Below are 24,594 nucleotides of genomic sequence, written 5' to 3' on the forward strand. Positions count from 1 at the left end.
AGTAGTGGCTGCAGGAAGCTCATCTGAGCAGAGGTGTCCTTGAAGGGCCAGGCAGTGGCTCTCTCCTGTTTCCAGGAGCAAGGTGAATGGAACCCACCTATCAGCTAATCTGCAAATGGCCTGTTTTCTTAAAAGGGTGAAGCACCTCCGGCCACCCCTACGGGTGGCCAGTTCCCTTGGGGAATCTTAATCTAGTATTGGAGTTTTTGGCAAGGCCCTCCTTTGTCTGCTGTGCAGTGTTTCCTTGAGTTTATTAACCCTAAAAACGGTGTTCCTGGTGGCTGTATGTTTGGCACGTCACATCTCTGAACTACAGTCATTGTCGTGTTGGGAACCGTTCCTCCGGAGGAATGCAGGAGCATTTCAGCCTCGTACCATTCCATCCTGCTTGCCCAAGGTAGTCTCTGAGTTTCATTTGAATCAGTCCATTTCATTGCCATCCCTAGATAAGCACAAGGATGTGGAAGAATGCTGCCTCAGCCATTTGAATGTCAGTAGGCTTTTGGTGAGGTATCTGGAAGTTTCAGAACTGGTCTGAAAGACGGGACTGCCTGTTTGTCCTTCACGGTGGAAGGAAGCAGGGCAAACTAGCTTCGCGGGCTACCATAGCTCACTGGATTAAGGATGTGATCGCAGGAGTCTGTGTGGAGGCAGGAAAGCTATTACCCTTTCATGTTAAAGCTCATTCCACTAGGGCTCAGGCAGTCTCATGGGCAGAAGCTAGACTGCTGTCTCCCGTTGACATCTGCCAAGTGGCGATGAGGTCCTCCTTGCACACCTTCTCCAAGTTCTATCACCCGAACGTTCAGGCCCAGGAGGATGCAGCCTTTGCAAAGACAGTGTTAACTGGACCGTGGGCAGCCTCCTGCCCCGATCAGGAGTAGCTTTTGTACATCCTATTGGTCCTGTGTCCATCTGGCTACGCGCTAGGAAATGGAGAACTTACCTGATAATTTTGTTTTCCTAAGTGTAGACAGATGGACTCAGCATCCCACCCACGGCTGCCCAAGAACAGTGCCAAGGATTTGCCCTTGGAGTGGATATCAATTCCAAGAGATTACGGGTAAGCTGTCATCCAGTCCCTAGATCAGGGCATCTATAATCTTACTGGGGTTCAGTGTTTGGTTAAGTACAGTTATCTGTTTTTAATCAAGTTTTTAATCAAGTTTTTTCAATAGTATGTCCACAGTGGTTTTTGAAGAGAATACCAAAGGGCTGAGGTCATTGCAGGGGTGTATCTAGGGTGACGTCAGTTTTGAAACCTGACTCCATCTGCTGGCAGGGGTGCATAACCCATTGATCCTGAGTCCATCTGGCTATACTAAGGAAAACAAAATTATCAGGTACGTAATTTATCCATTCTTTGTGTCCATGTACATCTACGGTGACTTTTTCGATAGCTTACAAGTAAATTGTTTTTCTCAACGTAAGTCTCCTCTGTTAACATATCAGTTGTTTCTTGCAAGTCAGTCTGATCTCCAATGGGCCTGGATGATCAGCTCTTGCTTGCATTTGAACCTTTAGTTTTACATGATCTTTCTGACATAGAAGCTAGTCCTGTTAGACAGTTTCAGAATTTTTCATAACTGACCAGTTGGCTTTGCAGTCCTTATCTGATCCGTAGATTGTAATCAAGCCAGCTGATAAAGGAGGGAGCTTAGTCTTAATGGATCGAACTCAGTATGTGGCCTAGGTGAATAGACAACTTCTAACTCCTGGTTTTATACTCAGTTACCCAGTGATCCTACTGCAGTACTGCTGGAGTTGATTGCTCCAAGATTAAAATTAGTGCTGATAAACATTATATTATCATTTAGGAAGCTGAATGTTTTAATGGAAAAATACTCTTAACACCGGTGTTCTATATACTTCCCAAGATTCTTCCCAATGACTTAAATTGATTGAGTGGTGGTGCCTAATCATGTGGGTTTTTTGGTGCTGTTTGATTTTCCTAGAGTTAAAAGGTCTTTGTTTCTCTTCCTGGGAAGTGCTCTATCGGCTGACTTTACCTTTTGATATCACTTTGAAGTTTGTGTATGATGATTAATCCTTTCTTAGGTAGGTTAGCTCTGCCTTTTTTTTTGTATCTCGATATGTGTAGTTCTGATCTGTCCTCCAACATACGATAAATATGATCTTTACTTTGTGTTCCATGATTCTTTGACCCTATTGATGCAGCCCTATGGCAAAACATGGTCCATGTCAGGGGACTGCAGGATATCTTTTGGACTATGATGTTTTGAAAGATATCTGGTGGAAATTTAAAAACAACTTTTGGGATACTAGGAAGTTGTTTGAGTTTGAACTGACTTTACATTGTACTAGCTCACATTTTCATACCTTCTCTGCATGTAGTGTGAGCTATGGATTTATCCATCCTTTATTTCTGCTCTCTGTTTGCTATGATAAGGCAGGCCTCTCTTTAGAAGACTTTATAAAAGTACATAATGTGAAAGCATTATGTACTTTTATAAAGCATTATGTACTTTTATAAATGTGGCAGCTTCTATAGTTCACCTTTTCTCTCTGCCTCTGATAAAACATGCAGAGGTGCTACATATAGAGTTCATTGTGTGCATTTATCTCTCACTGTTTAGGATCTGTCTATCACCATGATAGTAAATTTGGGCAATCTGTACTAAAGTATCTGTGTAAAAAATGATTCAAAAATGTTTAGCTCCTTACCACCAAATAGTCATTGGGTGCAGTTGCTGTAAGGAAAGGATGAAATGGAACTTCAAGACAACTTTCAGCTTGGGATTCTTGCATGTCATACTGATTTAGCCTACTTGCCATGAAGAATGCAAAGTTGCTCCCTTGAAGCAACTGATCTACATATGAGCGGGATAAATAAGTCACACATACCCTCCCCTTGGAGTTTACTTTTTTTTTAAATTTGACAGGGGTTCAAAGCATGCATGCATGTGCAGAAAAGCATTCTAGCTGTTTCCATCTTTAGCTTATGCACCTTCTTACTTGGTGCTGTCAGATGATTTTGCAATCATTTGGGACTAATTTATCCTGCTGTCCCACATGGCGAACACCTTACAACTAAGCTTTGCTTTTTGGTTCCTTTGCCCCAACATTAGTATAATATTAATAGTGTTTATAGATAGAAATGTATTAAGTTAGTCCAATAAAAGTCTCACCTTCAGTACCTGAATGTAATCTGCTTTGAAGTGCTGAAAAGTGGAATATAAAGAAAGAGAAACTTGTTTTTTGACCTCTCTAACTCTGTCCAGAGACAGAACTTTGCGGTTATGTTGTGGCTTATTTGTTAATTGCATTTATAAATCTCCCAACTTCCCAGAACTTTGGACAGTGTACAAGTTCACAACAATATAAAGTAACAAAACACAAATCACAACATATAATAAATTACATAAATAAGATTAAAAGAGATTTCCTAGCATGTAGCAGATGGACTCAGGACCAATGAGTAAAGTGTACTCCTGATAGCAGTTGGAGACGGATCAGATTTCAATCTGACGTCAGCCCTAGTACATATACCCCTGCAGGAAGTGCAGCTCTTCTGTATTTTCCGTCTCCATAGCAGTTCGGGACTCTATGCACGCTAGCACAGCGTTAGAGTATTTTAGCAAAGAAGACCAAAACAAGAAGAAATCTTACCTCTACAGACGAGCCCCACTCTCCTGCGGTGACACCCATTGGGTCCCTCCCCCAGTTGAGAATTACTGAGGTGATTTCCGTGATCCCTCGGAGGTAAGCCTCGGTCTGGCGGCAGACCCTCGGCAGGGCCCTAGCCCCCGACATCGGATGAGGCTGGGAGGCAGCGAGTGCAACTTTGAGCGCGGCGGTGAAGGTATTTTCCCTCTCCCCCCCCCCGCAGCCGGAGACCACCCGGAACGAGACCGGGAAGCACAGAGACAAGATAAGGTAGAAATCTATTTAAAAGTCTCCAGTCTCCAAAGCTCGATGAGTCGCACAGGTCGCCAGCCGGGACCAGTGCCACCGGGTTGATCAGCCCTAGTAGGGCTAGACCCAGGTCAGATCCGAGGGTCCTCCCACGTGGAGACCCTCCGAGGTGGTCGCCATATTGTCCGCGTGGTCATGTCACCATTTTGATCTGTTCGCCGCCCTGTCTGCCGTCCCAATGTGTGTGCACAAATACCTTGTGTGCACAACGTCGTGCGCACAAGCGACGCGCATAGCCACGCGTTTACTGTGCCGGGCGCATAACTTTGATCTGCGCACATCTCCCTGAGTACGTACCAATTTTACGCGCACAACTCCGCACTGGAGCGCATTACTAAGCCACCCGGGCCCTGTGTCTTACGCGCACAAGCCATGGCACCACCGGAAAAGAAGCTCAGGGCCTTTGCCTAGCATGCCACATTAGAGCTGCATAGCATGAGGAGGCCCTGGGGGATCCAGCCCATGGCCATCCCCAGCTGGTACCGGGTTCCAGCTTCTCGAACAGTACGCCGGACCTAGCGTCTCCCAGCGGGACCCTCCCTCAAACAGGGCTCCCCAGGGACACAGCACCTCTTAATTTAGACCCAGCATCTATCTCATGGGTGGAATTCTTCAAAGGCCTGCATACCTTCGTCCACATGCAACCGGGTTCTCCGATAATATGGCCACAATCTCTGCCAGAGGACCTCAACATCCCGGCCCCTCTATGCCCAGGGAAGTGATTCCAACGCCCAGAAACCCCACTTTCGGGGACACGGACAACTCAGATGAGGAATCAGAACCACTGGAGGAAGGGGAGCTTCCTCCGGGGACAGAGCCCCACCAAACCATGAGGCGCTTCTTCACCAAGGACGAGCTTCCAGACCTGGTCACACACAGCTTGAAAGAGCTCGCTATACCGGGCACAAGTGCCTCAGGGGAACCTAAGATGAATCCCCTACTAGAGGGACTCCGTCAGACCTCCTGTCATTTCCCACTATTACAAGCCGTCCAGCAGCTAATTGACCTGGAATGGGATGCCCCGAAGACTACGTTCAAAGGGGGGCGTACCCTGGCAGCCATGTACTCTCTGGACCCCGCTGCCAAAGATCTCCTGGCATGTCCGAAAGTGGATGCCATTGTCTGCGCGGTCTCGAAGCACACTACTATCCCGGTTGAGGGAGGAGCAGCACTCAAGGATGCTGAAAACAGACATCTGGAATCCATCCTCAAACAGTCTTTTGACGTCTCCGCTATGTCTCTACAGATCGTGGCCTGCTGTGCCGTGGTGACACGTGCCTGCTTATCACAGAACAGGAATAGGAGAAACCAGCGTTTTGTTTCTTTTTGTCCCCCCCCCCCCCCCCCCCCCGAACTTCTAGGGGCAGAGGATCACAGCGCTTCAACACATAAAGAAGCACATATCAAGTGGCTCGCCCCGCAGGCAGGAGCCAGTCCTTTCGGAACAAGCACAACAAAAGGGGAGCCGGCTCGGGCCCAAGCCCCAGCTGCACCCCACAATGAAAATCAGCCGACCTGTCCAAAGGGAGAAGCCATAGGGGGCAGACTTGCCCTATTCTACCAAAGATGGGTCGAGAGAACTTCGGACAAGTGGGTCCTAGCCATCATTCGAGAGGGATATTACCTGGATTTCCACCACCTCCCTCTGGACAAGTTCATGGAATCCCCCTGCCACGACCCTTCCAAAAGGATGGCAGTGGAAGCTACACTGACCAGATTGCTAGCCTTAGAGGCTATAACACCGGTGCCCGCACAACAAATAAATACTGGACATTATTCAATTTATTTTATCATTCCCAAGAAAGAAGGAACGTTCCGGCCCATCCTGGACCTCAAGTCTGTCAACCGCCACTTGAAGATTCCTCGCTTCCTCATGGAAACCCTACGCTCGGTAATAAGGGCGATACAACCGGGAGAGTTCCTTACATCCCTGGATCTGGCGGAAGCCTACCTACACATTCCGATCCTTCACGATCCTGGACCGTCACTACCAGTTTCAGACACTACCATTCGGGTTAGCCACAGCACCCTGGACGTTCACCAAGATCATGGTGGTAGTGGCAACAACACTGAGGAAGGAAGGAATCCTCGTACACCCTTATCTAGACGATTGGCTGATCAGGGCGAAATCCCCAGAGGAAAGCCACCAAGCGACCAACAGAGTCAAAAGTCTACTGGAGAGCCTCGGGTGAGTGGTCAACACAAACAAGAGCTGTCTGCAGTCCTCCCAATCTCTAGAATACTTGGGAGTCCAGTTCGACACCAAACAAGACAAGGTCATCGTGACACAGACAAAGAAATCAAAACTGAGGACCCAGTTGTGAACCCTGTTGCGCGAGCTTCGTCCCACGGCATGGGAATACCTCCAAGTCCTCGGCCTCATGGCATCCACACTGGAAATAGTACCATGGGCAAGAGCTCACATGAGACTCCTACAGCGCTCACTACTATCACGATGGAATCCACTGTCCCAGAACTACACCCGTATGTCTTCAGCTCGCGGACAAAGTTTGGACCCAACTACGATATGGTGGCTACAAGAAGGCCATCTGAGCCAGGGAGTGAGACTATCTTCACCAACTTGGATCCTGCTCACCACGGGCGCCAGCCTACGAGGATGGGGAGCACGCTGCCAGGAGCTAACCGCCCAGGGGCAATGGAACAAGGTAGAGTCTGGTTGGAACATAAATCGCCTAGAAGCCCGGGCAGTCAGACTAACCTGCCTACGGTTCGGTCACAGACTCCGAGACAAATCAGAGTAATGTTGGACAACGCCACAACAATGGCCTACATCAACCGTCAGGGAGGAACCAGACGCCAACAGGTGTCTCTGGAAATAGACCCCCTAAAGTCATGGGCGGAAGCGAACCTTCAGGAGATCTCGGCCGTCCACATCGCAAGGAAAGACAATGTCGTTGCGGATTACCTCAGCAGAGAAAGTTTAGACCCAGGAGAATGGAGATTGTTGACCACAGCATTCCAATTGATAGTAAACCGTTGGGGAACACCGACCATGGACCTCCTGGCAAACCGGTCCAACGCCCAAGCTTCTTCAGCCGCAGGTGGGAACCTCAGTCCCAGGGAATAGATGCCCTGGTACAGACCTGGCCACAGGAAACTCTATTATACACCTCCCCTCCGTGGCCCCTGTTGGGCGCAATCATCCACAAGATAGAACACCACAGGGGACCAGTACTTCTAGTGGCCCCGGACTGGCCAAGAAGACCATGGTACGCAGACATGCGAACACTGCTGACAGGGAGCCCCCTCCCGCTACCTCCACACAGAGACCTGCTCCACACAGAGACCTGCTCCAACAAGGACCGATACTCCACGAGGATCCAGATCGATTCTCTTACGGTTTGGCCATTGAGAGGACTCGCCTGAGGAAGAGCGGATACTCGGGGGCAGAAATTGACACCCTGCTCCGAGCACGCAAGTTCTCCACATCACTAACATACCTAAGGATTTGGAGAGTATTCAAAGCCTGGTGTGAGGACCGGAACATCGTTCCAAGCTCAGTCAAAATTCCTGCGATTTTGGAATTCCTGCAGAACGGACTACAGAAGGGATTGTCTCTCAACTCCATCAAGGTACAGGTGGCCGCATTGTCATGCTCGGAACCAAGAGCGAGAGCAGCAGCCTAGCCTGTCATCTGGATATCTCCTGCTTTCTGAAAGGAGTCAAGCAGATCCAACCACCCCTAAAATGGCCGGTGCCTTTTTGGAACCTCAACCTGGTCCTAGATTTCTTAGCAGGAGCCTCCTTCAGGCCTCTTCGTGGCCTGTCTCTCAGACTATTAACATTGAAGACAGCCTTCCTGGTGGCAGTCTGTTTAGCCAGTCATATCTCCGAGCTATAAGCACTGTCCTGCCGGGAACCGTTCCTCAGACTCACCCCGGGAACCATCCAGTTACGCACGGTCCCGTCCTTCCTCCCCAAAGTGGTTTCTCACTTCCATCTCAACCAAACCATCTCGCTACCATCGCCAGATGAGCATAAGAATTCGGAAGAGTCTCGCAGTCTACGCCACCTCAACGTTGGCAGACTCCTAGTCCGGTACCTGGAAAGGTCAGAATCCATACAAAAGACGGACCACCTATTCGTCCTTCACAGCGGGAAGAAGCAAGGGGAAGCGGCCTCGTGAGCAACCATAACCCGCTGGATCAAAGAAGTTATCAAGGCGGCCTACGTAGAAGCAGGCAAGCCACCGCCTTTACAAGTCAAGGCCCTTTCCACTAGAGCCCAGGCAGTGTCCTGGGTGGAAACCAAGATGTCACCCGCCGAGATCTGTCAGGTGGCGACATGGTCCTCCATCCACACCACCTCCTCCAGGTTTTACCGCCTGGATGTTCAGGCTCGAGAGGACACAGCATTTGCAAGGGCAGTACTAAGTGGACCATGGGCAGCCTCCCGCCTGGTTCGGGAGTAGCTTTTATACATCCTATTGGTCCTGAGTCCATCTGCTACATGCTAGGAAATGGAGAAATTACTTACCTGATAATTTCGTTTTCCTTAGTGTAGACAGATGGACTCAGCATCCCACCCACGGCTGCCGTTATTCATGGAATTCTCGAGTGACATCCCCAAGAGCGAGTGATTCATGGGTAAGCCATGCTTCCTCCAACTAGGACACCCATCCTACCAGGTGTCGACATTTCTCGGTTGAGGGCACTGGCGGTCTCCAGCTATAACCAATTCAACCAGTTCAAATTAATCAAGTTATCCAAGTTATTCAAATTATTCAGTCATACATATATCCACAATTGTTTTTCGAGGAGAATACTGAAGAGCTGCACTTCCTGCAGGGGTATATGTACTAGGGCTGACATAAGATTGAAATCTGATCCATCTCCAACTACTATCAGGAGTACACTATACCTATTGGCCCTGAGTCCATCTGTCTACACTAAGGAAAACGAAATTATCAGGTAAGTAATTTCTTCAATACAAGAAAACTGCATAAACAAAATTCAAAATCTCGCTGTTGAATCAAAATAGAAAACGCCTGAAAAAATAGACAAGCCTTATACCATTTTCTAAACCTAGTAAGAAGTTTCTGTAGTTTACAAAGGGAAAGAATTCCATCAAATTGGGTATAGCACAAAAAAGAATTTGTAATAGTCTTAATTTCAATGAGGACAATGATCTGGCAATAGACATCTGAACAGGAAAAATACAGTTTATTTCTGCTTCTATATTAGACTTGGAAGAACATGCAATGAAAGCTCACCTTTATTTTTTTTTTCCTTCCCCCAGTTTTGGCAACAATAGCCTTTGCTTTCCTGTTGCTTCCTATGTGCCAGTATTTAACACGACCCTGCTCACCTCAGAACAAGTAAGGACATTTCCAGGTATTTGTACTCTTGCTTCCTCTGTAGCTTGGGCTTTCTCAGTGAGCATAGGGCATGTGTTTGATTAAAGGATGATGATTTTCCTTGGTTGTGGGTAGTTAGTGATGATTGAAATGTATTAAGCTGCTCTTACTGTGGGTAAGAAAATCAAGGACCGGGGGGGGGGGGGGGGGGGGGGTCGGCAGCAAGTAGGACAGGGAAAGTGAGGATTCCCTTCCTTTTCTCTCCAAATTGCTGTCTGACCTACAGCAGGCACAGTAATAAGCCATCTCCATTCTCCCTGGCAGCATTTCATCCTTGTTTTTGTCACACTTCCACCTCCATATTCTTCCCCTCCTACAATCCTGGCCCCATCTCTTCCCGATCTTCTGCCTATTCTCTTCTCCCTCCCTTTTCTCTTCCTTTCTCGTGCTCCATATGGAATGCCCACTCTATATGTTTTAACATATTCAAAAAGTGGCTAAAGATGTCAGAAACCAACTTTGGGAAAAGGCGGAATATGAATAAATATACAGACTGTTCCTTTGTTTTATTTTTTTAGTTTTGACTTATGGATTTTAACTGTTATGCTTTGTCTAATGTTAATCTATTTAAACATATTCTATTTTGCCTATAGTGTTCCATGTACTGCCTTTGAGCGAAGTTTTACTGTTTACTGTAAACCGAGGTGATCTGATCTCATACAGGAACCGTGGTATATAAAAACCAAAAATAAATAAAATAAACAGCTCATCCCTAGCACCTCCTTATTAGTGGTAGAGGTGGCTGTTAGCGGGTCCGACAACAGACGCTCTATTTTACCGGTGTCTGTTCTCGAACCCACTGACAGCCATGGGTTAGGAAAACGGACGCCAGTAAAATTGAGCATCCGTTTTTCTAATCTGCTGACCGGCCGGCAGATTTATTTTATTTTTTAAGCTTTGGTTCCTCCGACTTAATAATGCTAGGATATTAAGTCGGAGGGTGTACAGAAAAGCAGAAAATAGTTTACTGGGTTGCTCAGAAATTAATGCCTTCTGAGCGTAAAATGTGTGGCTTGGCCGCACATTTTACTTTCGGTATCCCAGGGATTAACTAATAGCCTCATCAACATGCATTTGCATATTTATTTATTTATTTATTTAACATTTTTCTATACCGACCTTCATGGTTAAATACCATATCAGGACGGTTTACATCGAACAGGGGTAAAATAACTAGATAAAGGAAGAAAAAAACAAAGTTACATTACAACGAGGACTGTGAACTTGGAAGCTTAGGAAGCTAGAAGAGAAATATAAAGTTAAGTTAAAGGGAGAGAAACAAATTCCGGACTAGAGGTAGTCCAGACTAGAGATAGTCCACATGTTAGAGTCGGTATCCATGCTGTCAAGGTATTCAGAGGAGGGGAGGATCCATTAATCATGGGTAGATAACGCCTAATGTGTATCCCAGGGTTCTGGGAAGGCTTGGCGGAACAGCCACGTTTTGAGTTTTTTCTTAAAAGTTAGCAGGCAAGGTTCCAGCCTAAGTTCTGCAGGGAGGTTGTTCCAGATGGCTGGGCCTGCTGTCGAAAATGCTCGGTCCCTGGATGCGATGAGTCGTGTGGCTTTGATGAGTGCTGTTAGTTTTCGGGGAGGGGTGGTGGTGGCCGTGCGTTTTTTGATGTGCTAAACCCCTTGCTGTATAAGGGGTAATAAACGTGCATCGAAAACACATGGTTAATTGCAGTGTAAACTGTGCACTCAGCCGAGCGCACCTTACTGTATCAGCCTGCAAGTGAGGCAGACCAAATCCCAGTCTTGACTTACTCACAGAATTTGCTTCCTGTGTCCGCTTTGCAGAACGTCTCTGGCTAAAATCAGATGCCCATGCCAACTTGATACATTCAAATTCTTGCTAATCTCTTTCCAGTCTGCTATTGTACTTGCCAAACAAAGACTACTATATCCATCTGACAAACTTGCTTGTATCCAACCCTTGCTATTTCTTTATCACGTTCAATTCCCTCCTCAAACTGCCTTACCTTTCACACACTGCCCAGACTATGGTTGACTACTTCTATAAAGCTCACAAAATTACACTCAAATTCTCAGCCAGGTCATTTCTACCTCCTCCTCACCCACTTCATTCCTCTCCCCTTCCTCTGACCCTTCTCTTTTTCTGAAATCACAGTGGAGGATACTATCAATTCTCCTCCAAATTCATTACTTGTCCTGTGACTTCATTCTCATCTCCTCATCTCTTTCCCCTGTAGTCATCATTTGTCACATCCTCAGTCTATCACTTTCCACTGGAGCTTTTCCAGCTGCCTTCAAACATGCTATGATCACAACAACCCTTATTACACCCTACCTGCCCTACTATTTACCCACCCCCTTCTTCTTTTTGCATCCAAACTACTTGAATATGCAGTTCACATTCGCTGTCTTGATTTTTCATCTCAAGTCATTCTCAGTCCACTGATTTTTTGCCCTCTACATTCCAAAGAAACAGCCCTTTCCAAGTCTCCATTGACCTGTTTATGGCTAAAACTAAAAGCCTTTCTCCAAGGACAAGCAGGATGGTAGTCCTCACATGGGTGACATCAGATGGAGCCGGCACGGAAAACTTTTGTCAAAGTTTCTAGAAACTTTGACTGGTACACAGAGCATGCCCAGTATGCCACTAACCATGCGTCCACGCAGGGTCCCTCTTCAATCTCTTCCTTTCCGTGAAACTGCTGCCCTCGCGGTTTGTGAGCTAGTGCTTTTTTCACTTTTTAACTTTTTGCATCCCGCGTTATATAGGGTCCCTCTGTTTTTTCGTTGGTTCTTTTCTCCGAGACCTGGTAAGTTGGGGTTTTTTGGTTTGTTTTTTTTTTTGTTTTGTTTTTGCTTCTTCGCGGTCGATTGCTGACTGTTCCATCTCCTGGTGTCCATCGACCGCGACGATGGCATCAACCAGTTTCCGCTGGTGCCCCCGGACTATGTCCATAACAGACCCTCACAAGGTCTGTGTTCTTTGCCTGGGGGCATCCCATGATGTTCAAAGTTGCAAACTTTGGGCCCAGATGACCCAAAAGGGCTGTCGGGCATGTCTCAATAAGATGGAGAAATTATTTGGCTCCAAAGGACCAGATCAGTTGTTTGCATCAGGAACCTCCATGCCTCTCGGTAAGGAGGTTCAAATTTCAACTCCGGGGTCACCATCACAACTGCTTCCCGGACCTGATTTGGGAGCAGGGGACCGACCACCTTCTTTATCGTCCTGTTCCCGGTTAGGATCCTCTCCGTCTCCCTCGGTCCCGGGAAAAGACAGTGGTGACCACTGAGAGTGATCGAAAAAACATAGTCACCGGCATGGACATCTGTGCCACCTCTGAAATTGTCCTAGGTGAAGGAAGTGGTTCCCTCCGGCCCCTCTGAAGCCTTTCTGTGGCCTCCACCGATACCGGTGGAGGAATCTGTGTCCCCCAGCTCTCCGGGGGATGTCCCGATTCTGCCACTGCCTCAGTCTTGTCATCAGCTGCCTTCGAAGAAGAGCTAGAGAGAGGTGTGTGCGGTTGGCGGTCGGCTGGACCCTGCAGGGCTTCAAGCCTCTGGTTCCATCAGGACTGCCACCGCCTCAGGAGCCTACTCCATGGTGCTTACCCCCTTCTGGAGCAGCTCAATATGCTGTTCGGTGTCTTACCGGCGCAGCCAGCTTTCATGCCTCAAGCCCTTTGCAGCCGAAGGAGGCACCGCTGCCACCGCCGCTGGCCCCCATACCGGTGAGCAACTCCTCCGAGGAGGGAGGGCCATCAGGTTCGATGATGGCTCGAAGAGACACGGTGCTTCACCACCTTCCAGCTCTCCCAGGGCCATCAGGATCAGTTCTACCGGTAGCTTCAGTGCTGCTGATCCCGCCGATGCCAGTGGATCTGTTGGCACAACTGCGACTTCTAGGCCCATCGGCACCTCCAGCGCCTTTCTCTGTGCCCTTGAGGCCCGCACCCCGGATGCAGTTGGGTCTGCCAGTCCCTGCATCCCCAGGGTTTGCATTGAGGGAGATGCCCCTTATGAAGGGGAGGCAACCACATCCTCTACTGAGGAATCGGAGAACCTTCCCTCTGAACTTTCTTCTCTGGAGGAACAGTGGAAATTTCCCCTGGAGGATCTCGCCTTCGTGGGGTTTGTGAAGGCCTTTCCAACTTTTAACTTAGTAGGATTCTAGGCACAAGATGCTTGAGATTCTGCAATTCATGGACGCCCTGAAAGAGGTCGTGGCAGTACCTGTCCATGATATTTTCAAAGAGCTGGTGGCCCGCCTTTGGGAGCATCCCATATCGGTACCTCCTGTGAACTGTAAGATGGACGCCGTTTACCTGGTACAACCTACCACCGGTTTTGAGCGCCGCCAGCTCCCCCACCAGTCGGTGGTGGTAGAATCCGCCCTGAAGTAGGCAAAGAGGATCTGCCCCCCAGGGTGAGAGCATAGGGCCCTTGATGCCCTGGGTCGCCGTATTTTTCAGGGCGCTCTATGGACAGCCCACATTGCTTGTTACCAACTATAAATGGGTCAGTACTCCAGAAACTTGTGGAAACTGGCCCATGAGTTCAGTGAGTGCCTGCCACTATGCCATGTGCATCACAATTCAAATTTTGGAGGCCTTGGGATTTCTGATCAACTACCCAAAATCCCACCTCCACCCCTCAATACAACCGGACTTCATTGGAGCTCGACTGGACACCATCCAGGCGAAAGTTTTTCTGCATCGAGACAGGGCAGAGACCCTCGCAGCTCTTGCTCAACGGATCTCCAACTGCTGACATGTCTCAGCACACCAATTCACTTGCTTGTTGGGCTACATGGCAGTGATGGTGCATGTCACCCCCCCACCCCGGCTCGACTACACATGCAGGGCACAGTGGACATCACCTCACATTATTGCCTAGACAAGGATGGCAGGCAGGACTGTTTATTCGGACAGTCCGTCTTCTGTAATCTTTCAGGCATAAAACCCAACTCTCTCTCCATGGGCCCTGTCCTTGGGTGCAGGCTAGCTCCTGTGATTGTTGCTGCTCTAGTTGTGCATGTTGGCACCGGTTCTCTGCGGCACATGTTCAAAGCAGCCTGAAGCTACTTAATCACCTATGTGTGAGGACTACCATCCTGCTTGTCCTTAGAGAAAGCAGAGTTGCTTACCTGTAACAAGTGTTCTCCAAGGACAACAGGATGTTAGTCCTCTCAAACTTATAAACACTGTGGATCCATAAAGTCTAGAGGATGTGAATGAAGTGAAGAGGCATGGGGGCGGCTTGTGGGAATGACTGCTACTACCTAGAGCAGAGCTTTCCAAACTGTGTGTCGGGACACGTTAGTGTGTCGCCTGCAGTGTGCAGGTGTGTCGCGCAAGCCCGGTCAACTCTGATGCGAGTTTGGGCTTTTTTTTTTCTAGAGATTCACTTTTTTTTTTCAGTTTATGGGTTGCTTATTATTGGGTGATTTTTGCTGTCAATTGCGTTTTTTTGGGGGGCTTGGTGGGTGGAACGAGCCCGGCCATCCTTGCATTGGCTGCTGCTGCCGATGAGGCCTGGCCATGAGGAGTACTGACTGCAAGCAGCAGTGTCTGGTGATCATGGAAGGGAGTGAAGCACTTAACTGGCAACAATCAAAAAGACGAGGTACATGAGTGTGGGGGCCAGACATGTGCTTGAGGGGGAGAGATATGAGTGTGTGGGGGCCAGACGTGCTGGGGGGAGGAGAGAGATGAGTGTGTGGGGGACAGACAATTTGTTTTATTATTGTTTCTCATAAATTATAACAATAACATGAATCTTGGAATATATATTTTTAATATAAATTTAAGGTTTTCATGAGATAGGTTGTGTCGTGAAACATTTTATTTATGTATATATTTAAGGAAACATACATAAATTGTCGAAATATGTTTCGTTCGTTTAACCTTTAACCTCTGGTTTGCTAGTAGACTGAATTACCGTGTCGTGAAATTATGTTTGTCTAAAAAGTGTGTCACCAACATGAAAAGTTTGGAAAGCTCTGACCTAGAGATTAATATCCTTATTCAATAAACATACACAAGGTTAGTGCGACCTCAACATTGCTCTATGCTTCAACGGCAAGAGGAAATGTGAAAAAAAAAAGGATTTGCATCCACACAAAAGCAGGGGTGTAGCTTGCTTGATATGGTGGTTACTACCCCAAACCAAATAAGCCCGATACTTAACTTTCAATGATATCCAGCATAGTTCTCTGCTTCAACAGCAGGGGGAATGATGAAAAGATTTATATTCAGACAACCAAGGACTGAATTGCACAGGCTGGATAAACATGCGTGGGAGTAGCTTGCTATGACCAGTTACTACCCCTAACCAATGAGCTAGATACTTCACTTAGATGCAGCTCCAGCACTGCTAACTACATCGATGGCGGGGGTGGAAGGGAAATAGATTGATGGCTGGCGGGGGTGGAAGGGAAATAGATCGATGGCTGGCGGGGGTGGAAGGAAAATTGAACCAAAAAGTTACTTACAAGGGACAAGAGTAACAGGATAAGTATGAAAAAAAAAAGTGTGAAAGCTTGCTGGGCAGACTGGATGGACCGTTTGGTCTTCTTCTGCCGTCATTTCTATGTTTCAAACCCACCCACTGCCCTGCAGAGTTGGGTTTCTCTCAGGGTTTTTTTAAAAATTCCTTTTTGGTGAGCTGTTATAAGACTGAAGAGGGGGGACCCCGCATGGACACATGGTTAGCGGCATGCTGGGCAAGCTTAGTGTACCAGTCAGTTCTCCGTGCCGGACTCCATCCAATAATGTTACCCATGTATGAGGACTAACATCCTGCTGTCCTTGGAGAACACCTGATACAGGTAAGCAACTCCGCTTTCCTCAGTCCTTATCTCAACCTATCTGCTGCTTTTGACACTATCACCACCTGCTCCTTGAGACTTTGTCCTCATTTGAATTTTGGGACTTTGTTCTCCTTTTTACCTCTCCCATCACACTTTTATTGTGTATTTTGGAGAATCCTCCTCTACTGCTATCCCATTATCAATTGGTGTGGCTCAGGACTCTTTCCTTGGCCCTCTTCTCTTTTTCTCATTGTACGAATTCCTTTGGTGCTCTGACCTCCTCCCATGGCTTTCAATTCCATCTTTATGCTGATGTTTCCCTGATTTACTTCTGTACATGAGTAGCACTATAGAAGTGATACATAGTAGTAGTAGTAGTAGTGAAGAACTATTTTTATTAGGATAAAAAAATTAACATTTAATATGCAACATTATTCAAATTTATGCAAATGTATCTCAACTTTCTAACCCTTTCCTCAGAACCTACACCTGAGTTGCTGCAGGAAATTGAGAGTTTTGATGATGAATGCAAGAATGTATGAAACAAGCCAGTGTGCCATTTCCATTAAAGAAAAATTTCATGAGTACATTACATTAGAAGGATTAGGAGATATCTTTGTATGACCAATGAGTTTCAGAAGATCAAACAATTTTTGACTTGCTCATCTGTTTGATGCCAATATTCTTAAGTAAAGGAGTGAAAATTAAAATGGATATTTATCAATGTTTATTTTTTAGTGTTGCTAAATTCAGCTTTAGACAAAGTATAAAACAAGTATTAGCTGATTTTGTGTGTTCATGTGCTGCTGAAGTGACATTGTCACAATTTCTAGACTACTTTAATGGATATATGTTCTTTTCAGGATCTCCTTTGGATGTTGTGGGCGTTTCACGGCTGCTGAGCTGCTGTCTTTCTCACTCTCTGTCATGCTTGTCCTTATTTGGGTACTAACTGGTCATTGGTTACTCATGGATGGTAAGTACACAAGCTGTGGGGAGAGTGCGGTGTGCATCTTGGGAAGTTTTAGAAACTCAGTGCAAGGCTTGCTAGACTGCAAAAAGCAAGCAGGCTTACATTGAATTAGAGTTGAGATGACTCAGGTATTACTTGGCTGTAGGAGCACACTTCTTACATTACAGTGGAGACATGAATGGGTTTGAAGGGATGGTGTAGGGAGAGCTGATTTGTGCTTTGTCATACATCAGGGTAAGATGAATCTGGCCCAAAGGAGAGGAATTCTGATTGCTTAGCAGAGGAAAGGCATGAAGTATGGGACTCACTAAGAGTTCTGGTGTTTTATGGGAGAGAAGAAAGGGCAGCACATGGCGGAACTATACAGACTGTCTTCAATATCAACTGCTTATTCTTGTTTTGCAGCCCTAGCTATGGGCCTATGTGTAGCGATGATCGCTTTTGTCCGTCTGCCAAGCCTGAAAGTTTCCTGCTTGCTGCTTTCTGGGTTGCTAATATATGATGTCTTCTGGGTAAGTTAATTTTTTAATTGGATTTAGTTACTTACAAATATTGTATCAAGCACTGTGCAATGCCATGCAAGGCCTTGGAGTAAGGGAGTCTCTGTTGTTGCTCAATGGAGACACCTAGTATCCACATTAGCTGGGTTTTGGACGGAGCTATGGTTTGTGGCCTGTGATCAAGGACTGTTCCTGTAATGACTGGGCTGAAGTGGGAGGGTTATAAAGTAGGGATAAAAAGCAGTTGCAAATGAAAACTCATGGTGCCATAGCCCAGTAGAGGCTGGTTTTGATTGAGCTGGAAGTCCAGAGGAACAGGAGGAAGCTACTGGACCAAAAAAAAAACAAAAACCCAAACCTACAAAAATGCCACTGTGCACACATGGCTAGTGTCACATAAATTGCTGGAGGACCAACCTCCCAGAAAAAGCTTCTGTACATGCGCAGGATGGAGGGGCTGCATGACATCAGATCAGCTGCCACACAGATTTGTTCTTGTCCATCGTCTAACACAGGGTCTCCAAACATTTTTGCATAAAGGGGCTGGATCAGAGATAATTGGGAAGTTGTGCATTAAGTTAGCAAATTGAGCAAGCAATCTGGATGTTTGACACCAGGAGAAGGAGTAACTGTTTAAGTTGTGTGACTAGAGGTCACTGTATGTGATGTAGCGTCCTCTCGCACTGAGGACAAGTCTCCCAGGGCTACTGCCCAGGAGGGAAGGGTTAAGCCGGCCATCATAGTTGGTGATTCGATTATTAGAAATGTAGATTGCAGGGTGGGTGGTGGACGTGAGGACCGCCTGGTAACTTGCCTGCCTGGCAGACCTCACGCGTCACCTAGATAAGATTATAGACGTTGCTGGGGAGGAGCCGGCTGTCGTGGTACATGTCGGCACCAACGACATAGGAAAATGTGGGAGAGAGGTTCTGGAAGCCAAATTTAGGATTTTAGGTAGGAAGCTGAAATCCAGAACCTCCAGGGTGGCATTCTCTGACATGCTTCCTGTTCCACGTGCAGGTCCCCAGAGGCAGGCAGAGCTCCAGAGTTTCAATGCATGGATGAGACGATGGTGCAGGGAAGAGGGATTCAGCTTTATAAGGAACTGGGGAAACTTTTGGGAAAGAGGAGACTTTTCTGAAAGGATGGGCTCCACCTTAACCAGAGTTGGAACCAAGCTGCTGGCACTAACTTTCAAAAAGGAGAGAGAGCAGCTTTTAAACTAGAACAAGGGGGAAAGCCGACAGTCACTCAGTGCATGGCTCGGAGAAATGTATCCTTGAAGGATACTAATGAAACAGGAGAGTTAGGGCATCCCAACAGAGAGGTTCCATTAAAAGCAAACATAGTCATATGCTTATATGTAAAAAATCACCGAAGCTAATGATTTCCGAATTATCCCAAACAACTGAAAAGCAGGTTGTTAAAACAAGCAAAAACCACACTTTGAAATGTCTGTATGCTAATGCCAGAAGTCTAAGAAGTAAGATGGGAGAGTTAGAGTGTATAGCAGCAAATGATGAGATTGACATAATTGGCATCACAGAGATTTGGTGGAAGGAGGATAACCAATGGGACAGTACTATATCAGGGTACAAATTATATCGCAATGATAGGGAGGATCAACTTGGTGGGGGTGTGGCACTTTATGTCCGGGAGGGTATAGAGTCCAACAGGATAAAGATCATACAAGAGACTAAATGCTCAGTAGAATCTATATGGGTAGAAATCCCATGTGTGTTGGTTAAAAGTATAGTGATAGGAGTATACTACCGTCCACCTGGACAAAATGGTCAGACAGATGATGAAATGCTAAGAGAAATTAGGGAAGCAAACCAATTTGGATGTGCAATAATAATGGGAGATTTCAATTACCTTTAGCAAGAAAAGGGGCCAAAATATTGCTTTTTACCACAAGCCTAAATGACGGTGTCAGCAAGCCTGTCGTCGTAGTTTTGACGAAAAACCCAACTGGTCTTCTCAATCATTCACCATCATTATTTTCTTTATTAAATTTCAGAAAACTTTTTTAATGTATTTTTTCAATTTTCTTAAAAAGTACTCAACTCTCATCATGAGAGAGATATATAAGTGGCAGTCTCTTTTATAAAATAATAAGCACACGTATATATATCTCTCATGGATTGAAAGACTGGTTGGGTTTTTCGTCAAAACTACGACGACAGGCTTGTTGACACCGTCATTTAGGCTTGTGGTAAAAAGCAATTTTTTGGCCCCTTTTCTTGCTAAAGTTTATACTTGGGTTACCATATTGACTCTCCTTGATATTAAATTTGAGATTTCAATTACCCCAATATTGACTGGGTAAATGTAACATCAGGGCTTGCTAGAGACACAAAGCTCCTGGATGTAATAAATGATTGCTTCATGGAGCAATTGGTTCAGGAACCAACAAGAGAGGGAGCTATTTTAGATTTAATTCTTAGTGGAACGCAGGATTTGGTGAGAGAGGTAACGGTGGTGGGGCCACTTGGCAACAGTGATCATAACATGATCAAATTTAAACTAAAAACTGGAAGGGGGACAATAAGTAAATCTGCAGCTCTAACACTAAACTTTCATACTATACATAATATCCTCATTAAATATCTATCCTCCTCCCATCCTTAGGACAATATGATTTTACAGAATCTGCCCCCTAATAATTGAAAACTTCTCTTCTACCGTAGTAGTACAAGACCAAGTTAACTACATGCTTAAGTTATCTAATGTTTTGCGCATTTGTTGTCAAATATTTTTCCTATGTTCCTCTAAATGCGTTCAAATGTTACTCTTATGCGTTCCATGTAACGGTTGTGTCTTGTTTCTGGCCTTCCGCCTGTTCCTTGTAAACCGGTACGATGTGCATATGGCTATCGGTATATAAAAAATGTTAAATAAACAAAAGGGAAACTTAGATAAAATGAGGAAAATAGTTAGAAAAAAACTGAAAGGTGCAGCTGCAAAGGTTAAGTGTTCAATAGGCATGGACATTGTTTAAAAATACAATCTTAGAGGCGCAGTCCATATGTATTCCACACATTAAGAAAGGTGGAAAGAAGGCAAAACGATTACAGTCATGGTTAAAATGTGAGGTGAAAGAGGCTATTTTAGCCAAAAAAAATCCTTCAAAAATTGGAAGAAGGATACATCTGAAGAAAATAGGATAAAGCATAAGCACTGTCAAGTTAAGTGTAAAACATTGATAAGACAGGCGAAGAGAGAATTTGAAATGAAGTTGACCATAGAGGCAAAAACTCATAATAAAAGCTTTTTTAAATATATCCGAAACAAGACACCTGTGAGGGAGTCAGTTGAACCATTAAATGACCGAGGGGTTAAAGGGGCTCTTAGGGAAGATAAGGCTATTGCAGAAAGACTAAATGAATTCTTTGCTTCCGTGTTTACCAAAGAGGATGTTGGGGAGATACCAGTTCCGGAGATGGTTTTCAGGGGTGATGAGTCAGATGAACTGGACGAAATCACTGTGAACCTGGATGATGTAGTAGGCCAGATTGACCATCTAAAGAGTAGCAAATCACCTGGACCGGATGGTATGCATCCTAGGATTCTGAAGGAACTAAAAAATGAAATTTCTGATCTATTAGTTAAAATTTGTAACCTATCATCATGTAACCCCAATATTTAAAAAAGGCTCCAGGGGTGATCCAGGTAACTATAGACCAGTGAGCCTGACTTCAGTGCCAGGAAAAATAGTGGAAACTATTCTCAAGATCAAAATCGTAGAGCTAATAGACATGATTTAATGGAACTCAGTCAACATGGATTTACCCAAGGGAAGTCTAGCCTAACAAATCTGCTTTCTTTTTTTGAAGGGGTTAATAAACATGTGGATAAAGGTGAACCGGTAGATGTAGTGTATTTGGATTTTCAAAAGGCATTTGACAAAGTCCCTCATGAGAGGCTTCTATGAAAACTAAAAAGTCATGGGATGAGGCTGATGACGTCAGCGGAGCGAGTGGTAGCTTAACCCACGGCTCCCGACTGAACCGGTGGGAATCGCCCTAATCTGCGGCCATCCAGGGCTCATTTTTTGCGAAAAACCCGGCGAAATTCAAGGCAGCACTCAGCCCATGTCGTGCCGCAAAAAAGATATTGATTTCCACAAATTCTCCTATCAAAAAGTGGATCGTGAAAATCGGGCCGAAAAATCCAAGATGGCGGCCGCGACTGCCCCGGAGCTTTCTGAGGGGGAGGAAGATCGGCACGCAGCGGCCGACTCGGACATCCCTAATCGGGGTGAGTTTAAAATGTGGTTCCGAGAGTTGAGACACGACTTGCAGGCGTTTAAGAAAGAAATTCGGGAGGTGGTGGGAGAGCTCCGGGAAGAGGTCAGTGATATGGGCCGGAGGATTTTTGAGTATGAGACTCTCACTGAAGCCCAGGCAGAAGCAGTGAAAACCCTAGCTGCTGACAATAAAAATACCTCCCAGGAACTCCAGCAACTTGCCCTGAAAGTGGAGGACTTGGAAAATAGGAGCCGCAGGATGAATTTGCGATTCCGCGGCATTCCGGACACTCCAGAATACGCTGACTGCGTCCAGGTTATCTCCAAACTTTGCATTACTATTCTGCAAAAGCAGGAATCTTCGGGAGGCGATGGGTCAATTATACATCATACAGTGAAAATTGAGAGGGCTCATCGGGCCCTGGGACCTCGGCTTGCTAACAGAGTGAAGGACATTATTGTCTGCTTCCATGAATATGCTGTGAAAGAAAGGGTGCTGCTGGCGGCAAGAAAACAGGGGCCCATTATGCTGGATGGCCATGAGGTTCAGCTCTTTGCGGACCTTTCCCCTATTACGCTAAAACGGCGCGCTGAATTGCGACCTGTCACAGAGATATTGGTGAAAGAGAACCTCCGGTACCGCTGGCTGTTTCCTTTTGGGATCAGCTTTGCCTGTCAAGGTCGGACCTATAAAGCCCAGTCTCTCCGGGAAGCGGCTGGCTGTCTGAAGGAAGCGGGGCTCAGTGTTCCGGATTTCCCTTCTCCGCCATCCCCCGCGAACCAACAGAGGGAGGAACCGCGATGGCAGAGGACGGGAAAGGGTGGAAAAAGATTGCGCCGTACTCCAACGCCGGATCCAATACAGCCGACAGCTGATACTACTTGAAGGGATCGGCGGATTCAGAAGTTTCTTCAGTTCCTGTTCACTGCAACCTGGATGGCTGCGTTGTTGAAAGCTGTTTATTTTTCTTTGATGATTCCCACCGGACGGGGCAGCGGGAGTTCTGCTGTGCCATGCCTCTAATCGTTGGGCTGTGTGCCCATCGACTGCGGTCGAGTGGGGGAGGAGGGGGGGGGGGAATGGGGTTTTCTAATCTTGCAGGCCTTTGTGGGTTACGCTTTCTGGTATCCAATCTCTCTGGCGGGCCTGGTTCCTCTTATGAGGCCCTGGATTCTGCACCTATCCCCAGTTGGGCTGTGTAGCCAGTGTCTTTCTTATCATACCCTGCCATGACGAAGTTTCGGCTATTTTCTCTGAATGTGAAGGGATTAAACTCTCCACGTAAGCGTAAACTTTTGTTTAAAGACTTACAGAGGGGGCAGGTGGCCGTGGCCATGGTGCAAGAAACTCATCTTAAGCGACGGCATGAACACCTGATGCGTTCTCCGTACTACCCTCATCAGTTCTGGGCGGCGAGCTCCAAGTCTTCTCGCTATGCAGGGGTGGGAATTATGTTCCAGAAAGACTTTGCTTTTGAACTACTCAAATGTGTTGCTGATCCTGAGGGGCGATTCCTCTTGCTTAATATCTTGGTGGCGGGGGAAAAATACACGTTGGTTAACGTGTATGCTCCTAACACGGGTCAAGCAGTTTTTTTTACTAAGTTACTTGGGACTGTACAGAACCATCTAGAGGGCCATCTTTTACTGGTGGGGGATTGTAACATTTTGCTTAACCCTAAGCTAGATTCTTCGGCGGGACGGGGATCTATCCCTAAGAAGGATAGGCGTAGCCTTATAACTTTCCTTCACCATTTTATGTTGGAGGATGTATGGCGATTTTTTCACCCCCAGCAAAGGGAATATACATTTTACTCCCACCCCCATAATCTCTATACGAGAATTGATTATATTTTTGTGGATAGGGGTTTTCTCCACAGGGTGGTCAGACCCGCAGTAGATGCCATTACGTGGTCCGACCACGCACCTCAGTGGGTGGATCTAATGTTTCCTCTATATGATAAGGGTCAGAGGTTTTGGAAGATGAATGATGGCCTTCTGGAGGATAAAGTGTTTGTGTCACAATGTAAGAGACGTATCCAAGAGTACTTACATCTTAATGAGACCCCGGATATTTCTCCTATAACTATATGGGACTGTTTGAAGGCGGTAGTGAGGGGAGAGCTTATCGCACGTGCCTCATTTGTTAGGAAGACTGAGACACAAGAACGAGTGGCCCTTATGCGTAACTTAGTGGCTTTGGAGCAACGGCATAAATTACAGCCCATGGAGTCCGTGAAGGAGCGGATTGACTGCTGTCGCTCACAAGTGGCAGCCTTGGATGCTGCTCAGATAGCGCTTGCATTGGAGCGGGTGGAGCAAACGTATTTTGAGGGGGGTAACAAGGCTGGTAAGCTCTTGGCCAATAAATTAAAGGTGAAGCGCATGCAGAACCTTATTACTAAAATTAAAGATGAACAGGGTACCCCCCTTACGTCCAACGAGGATATACGTTCTCGCTTTCTTAGATTCTATGCCACTCTATACCAACGGAATCCTCATATTGTAGGGGAGGACATAGAGGCCTTTTTGCGGGATATTTCCTTGCCCCGTTTAGTGGCCGACCAAAGCGTGGCTTTGGATGCTGTTATTACTCCTTTGGAGGTCTCCCTCACCATTAAGCAGCTGAAGGTGAACAAAGCTCCTGGGTTAGATGGCTATACAGCTCGGTTTTATCAATGTTTCTCGGCTGAGCTTTCCGGTCCCCTGGCACGGATGTTTAATGCCCTGCGAGGAGAGGGTCATTTAGCCGCTAATTCCAACGTAGCCGGG

At 46.4% G+C, this 24,594-nt stretch overlaps 1 protein-coding gene across 1 annotated transcript in view; it reads left to right on the plus strand.

The window, feature by feature from the left end:
- SPPL3 (signal peptide peptidase like 3) overlaps positions 1-24,594 on the plus strand; it is a 170,210-nt gene that overhangs the window by 98,257 nt on the left and 47,359 nt on the right. The window contains exons 5-7 of the mRNA XM_029619105.1: positions 9,196-9,274; positions 16,964-17,076; positions 17,479-17,585. Coding sequence (XP_029474965.1) covers positions 9,196-9,274; positions 16,964-17,076; positions 17,479-17,585 — 299 coding nt within the window. The remainder of the gene's footprint in view (positions 1-9,195; positions 9,275-16,963; positions 17,077-17,478; positions 17,586-24,594) is intronic.

This window comes from Rhinatrema bivittatum, chromosome 11 (genome assembly GCF_901001135.1).
Source record: "Rhinatrema bivittatum chromosome 11, aRhiBiv1.1, whole genome shotgun sequence".
Taxonomy (NCBI): Eukaryota; Metazoa; Chordata; class Amphibia; order Gymnophiona; family Rhinatrematidae; genus Rhinatrema; species Rhinatrema bivittatum.